Here is a 4,728-nt window from a genome sequence, read left to right as displayed (position 1 = left end):
AGAAGAAGAAGAAGAAGAAGAAGAAGAAGAAGAAGAAGCACGCCCAACAGCGCCCGAACCTGTGGCCGCAACCGCCATCCCTGTCGTCTCCGTCCCTCTGCCTGCTCCTCCGCGATCACCGGCCTGCCCTCCGCGATGAGCAGCACAACCCACACAAGCAAGCGGCTGCCAGTCAGTTGCGAGCCCTGCCGCAAGCGTAAGATCCGCTGTCCGCGCAATGGGCCGCCGTGCGACACCTGTATACGCCGCGGGCTGGGGATGGCGGACTGCTTCTTCCTGGGCCAGTCGCGCAACCAGCTGAACGCCAGCTCCGCAGAGTCGTCCAAGATAGTCCAGCAGGAGCTGCTGCAGCGTATCCGCAACCTCGAGGACCTGCTCAAGAAGCACGTCGGCGCGCATGCCATCGTCGGCGGCCAGGCTGGCCAGGACGAGCCCGTCTCGCCGCCCACGACCAACGCCTCTGCCAGCACGGAGGCGGACTGCGGGAGCAACAAGAGCTTCAGCAACAGCAACAACCACAACAGCAATAGCAATAGCAATAACAACAGCTCAGAGCTTCCCCAGAGCCTGCTGCAGAACGTCGGCTCGCTCTCCATCTCGCCGCAGGGCCATGTTCGGTTCGAGCCGCAGTCGTCGAAGTTGGACTTCCATCTCGCTCAGATCTCGGCCAGCGAGTACCGCAACCAGGTGAACAGCGTCAACGAGGAGAAGCCCAGCGGGTTCCCCTTTGGCTGCGATGACCCGGCCTCGAGAGACCGGCTGCTGGCCCGTCTGCCGCCCAGCAGATACTGCGATGCCCTGAAGGACACGTACTTTCGGGTGTTTTCTCCAGTTTGTTTCCTCCCGCCCTTAAAAAAAAAAATAATCTTAGGCTGTGGAGATCTGATGGCTAACTAACGGCTGTCTATATAGCTGTTTCACATATTGCACGATCCTACCTTTGCCGAAGAGTATGAGCGCTTCAGACAGGATCCAGGCTCGGTGTCTCTGTCATGGCTGGCGCTGCTCTTCGTCGTCCTGGCCATCGGCGTCACCAGCCTAAGCGACGATGACCCCTTACTCCCCGACCTGGGGCGAGAGGCCACTCCCAGCGCCAATATAAGGGTCATCTCAGAGCAGTACCGGTCTGCTGCCATGCAGTGTCTTGCTGCCGACCAGGTGCTGTCTCGACACTCCATGAAGACCCTACAGGCCCTCGTCCTCCTTATCTATGCCCTGACCCATAGCTCACAGCCGTCCTGGGTGCTCATCGGGATGACCCATCATGTGGCCATTGCCATGGGCTGCCATCTTGACCCGGACAACTTCAACCTCAGCCTTGTCGAGGCAGAAGAGCGTCGACGATGTTGGGCTGGGCTGATCATGTTGCATATGATACAAAAAATCTCCTTCCGCAACCTCGACCGCCAGCGTCTGAGTCGAGATGTTCGTCTGCCTTTAGACGCCAATGACCTTGACCTGATGAAGAACAGTGGCCTCACGATGGACCAGCTCCGCCATCCTACCGGCCCTACGCAGATGACGTACCTGCTATTCAAGTTCCGTCTCTATGATATTGCCTTGGCCATATGCAACGAGATCTTTTCTTCGGAAGCATCCCCTGCTGTCATAGCAAAGCTAGATAATGATATAACCAGCCAACAAGAGCTCTGGACCGCACGCTACCATTCCGATACCAGCGTCGAACCACTGCCCAGCCAACACTTTGCCCATATAAATATCCTCTTTGGCTACTCCCACCAGCTGCGTTTGCTGCTGCATCGCCCGGCATTGAACCGCTATCTCACTGGAGATATCAACGACCGTACTCACAGTTCTCGTAACCGCTGTCTGGACGCTGCAAAGGGTCTGCTATCTATCCAAAAGACACTTGCTGAGTCACCGCAGTATGCCCCCTATAAATGGTATACGGCCGGTTTGGCTAGTTTCCATGCTTTCCACGCTGCAGTCGTGCTCACTGTGATCATGATGAATCCTGAAAGCCAAGCAGAGTACGATGAGATCCATGCCCTGCTAGTAGACGCTCTACAGGTCTTCCATTTGCTTTCAAGCAGAAGTAGCCTATGCGAGAAGGGAATTCCAATTCTCAGCCAACTGCTGTAAGTTATACTTTACCCCCTTCTTATGTGGTTCATGCGTCGATTCTAACCATAAACAGTGAAATGGCCTCCCCTCAGCCTCAACACCTGTCCATACCGCAGCAACAACAGCCGTCTCAACCTGAACTCATGTCTAACACTGTCCCTTCACCGCAAGATACCCCTATCTCTCTTCTCACACATGGAGGCTCAGTCTCAGAACCGACGTTTGACTTTGCCAACACCCATACTGAAACGATCCAGTCCCAGCTCCAAGCCCAATATTGGGTTACTGCTAGCAGCATACCATGGAACAACTGGGGTTTCCTTATCCACCAAGTATAGTCTTCTGTTCTTCCTAATGATAGCAAAATTTTTACGGAGTTCTGGGTAAAGCCTTTTTTCTTTTAGGGAAGCTATTTTGAAGCAAAACGGCCAATGTTATATATGTATGTTGCCATTTGGATGCAGCACATTGGATGATGGCCAGTGATCCCCAGCAATGAAGCTTTGGGATAACTTATGACAATTTAAAGGCATATTAAAAGGTAGCATAGTAATATAGTTTCATGTGACTAACATCGCCCATCATGATCTTACTTGAGCATGAACCAGAAGAAGGCTTCATTAGAATTGTGTCATTTTTCCCTTGAACCAATTCATCATTCTTGCTTCTGCCGTCTAATTTACACGGAAAGTGAAATATTTAATCGTTATTTAATTATTTCTTTATCATTCCGAGTTTCCCACCCCCATATTTCCTATTCCAGAAGAAGTGTATAGATGAAGGAAAACTGGTTTTAAGGTATCGGAAAGGTGGTATTTGGGGGTGTCTTTAAGGGAAGAACGGCATCATAATGGGCGATGAAAAAAAAAAGATGCGAAGAAGAATGCCATCGAGAGATAGAGAGGTGGTTGAAGGTATTTCATTCGTTTTAGATTTTATTTCTTTTTGTCGTTTAGAAAACAAGAGCAGCACCCTTGGTCTTCTTGTCACCACTATTGAGTTGAAAGTACGAATTAGTACGGACTCCAGTGGATATCCATGAGCACAGAAACCAGGAACGTACCCAAGCTCGAAGTGCTTGCATCGCTTCAGGGCGAGCTGTGCCTTGGTCTTGCACACTGTGCATTCCATTCGGAGGACGACCTTCTTGGTGGTCTTGGCCTTCTTTCTGAAGACGGGCTTGGTCTGACCACCATAACCACTCTGCTTGCGATCGTAACGACGCTTACCCTGGGCGAATAGCGAGGCCTGCGGTTTGGAAACGATTGTTCAGCATTCTTGTTCGTGCGGTGGGAGAGTATCATATATGGGTGAACACGGAGCTGCTGACCTTGCCTGCCTTGTATTGGGTGACTCTATGCTGGGTGTGCTTCTTGCAGTCCTTGCCCTTGCAGTAGGTCCGGCGGGTTTTTGGAATGTTGACCTAATTAAGTCAAAGGGGTCAGTTGTATGTCCGATATCAGTTCGTTGCGCGTGTGCATTGCTCTTCCACAGAACTTCGGAACCCCCTATCCAGTCTCTCAAGCAAATACAGTGTCTCCGGCGTGTTGTAGGCGTCTGTTCTCGAATAGATTCGCTGTCCGCTGTCATATATGCTGCCAATTAAAAGAAGCTCTTGCCATCTTCAATTTCGAAAATTATCCGGCCACATTATCGCACATCCATATCCGTCTCTTGCAGATAGAAATTTCCGCAAATATCCCATCTTGACATTATCTCCAGGAAGCCCTAGTTGGAGCTGAATTATTCAATTTTCTCGAGTGGCTCTGCGATGCGATTCCTCGCGGTCTGTGTCTCGATTGCTTGTTGGATAGGTCCTCCCACGCTCTGGTACGAAAGCATCACGGCAAAGACGAAAAAAAGAGGGTCATGTCCTTACCATGGTGACTGATTTATGCCGGATCACAGACTGTGGTAGTGGTGTCGCTGGTCGCTGGTCGCTGAGTCTGATATCAAAGTCGAAGTCGAAACGACTTTTGTGTGTTGTGAATTTCACGCTCGCTTACGTTTAGAGCCAAGAAGCTAGCCGAGTTTATGTAAGCATAGTAACAAAACATCCGCACGGCAGCAACATGGCCAACGCTATGCTGTACGGAGTAGATGGGGGCGATAGCAGATGGATAAGAAGACAAATAGACGAAGGGCATCATGCTTGATATGATATGCTGTATAATAGAGAGAATGCATATACTTGCGCTATTGACTATTCTATGTTCCTTTGATATCACCGTTGCTGACCCAGAACTACTCGACACAATGCTTTTCTTTCTACGGAGTACTCGTATCATATTGTATACATTCGTCCATCTAGAATCGCCTTCTATGCATTCACTCGTCTTCATCGTCGTCGCCGTCGCCTTCCACTGCCTCTGCCGCCCGCCTGCGAAATGTCGCCGTTCACGTGATGATAAGCGTTATCGTGTCTTGGCACGGCGTCTTCCTTCTTGAAGTCGCCTTTTTGTATGTTTACACGTCGGGACGATGAAAAGACGAAGCAGAAGAAGCGAATAAAGGAATATAGCAGCTGGTGTCTCTGTCTGTAGCACCCATCGGACGCCGAGATCTCCACTTGTACCGCCTACCCTCTTTTTTTATAGCCTTCTTTTCCAGTCCATACGCCGCCACCTTCACAATGCTGATCAA

The 4,728-nt window shown here is 50.5% G+C and overlaps 2 protein-coding genes across 2 annotated transcripts; both read left to right on the top strand.

The window, feature by feature from the left end:
- On the top strand, positions 1–200 carry TRV_00488 (uncharacterized protein; the record flags this gene model as incomplete). Its single annotated transcript, XM_003025303.2, has 1 exon — positions 1–200. A coding segment is annotated over one exon (200 nt), but the record flags the coding sequence as incomplete, so codon positions are not given.
- Positions 201–258: 58 nt separating this feature from the next.
- Positions 259–2,423, top strand: TRV_00487 (uncharacterized protein; the record flags this gene model as incomplete). The annotated part of the gene is made up of 3 exons (XM_003025302.1): positions 259–831; positions 913–2,099; positions 2,159–2,423. 3 exons carry the CDS (start codon positions 259–261, stop codon positions 2,421–2,423), a joined length of 2,025 nt encoding a protein of 674 aa, XP_003025348.1.
- Positions 2,424–4,728: the final 2,305 nt, after the last annotated feature.

The sequence above is a fragment of the Trichophyton verrucosum genome, assembly GCF_000151505.1.
Source record: "Trichophyton verrucosum HKI 0517 chromosome Unknown contig00036_1.f1.exp, whole genome shotgun sequence".
Taxonomy (NCBI): domain Eukaryota; kingdom Fungi; phylum Ascomycota; class Eurotiomycetes; order Onygenales; family Arthrodermataceae; genus Trichophyton; species Trichophyton verrucosum.
This window is presented reverse-complemented; position numbering and strand designations above follow the sequence as displayed.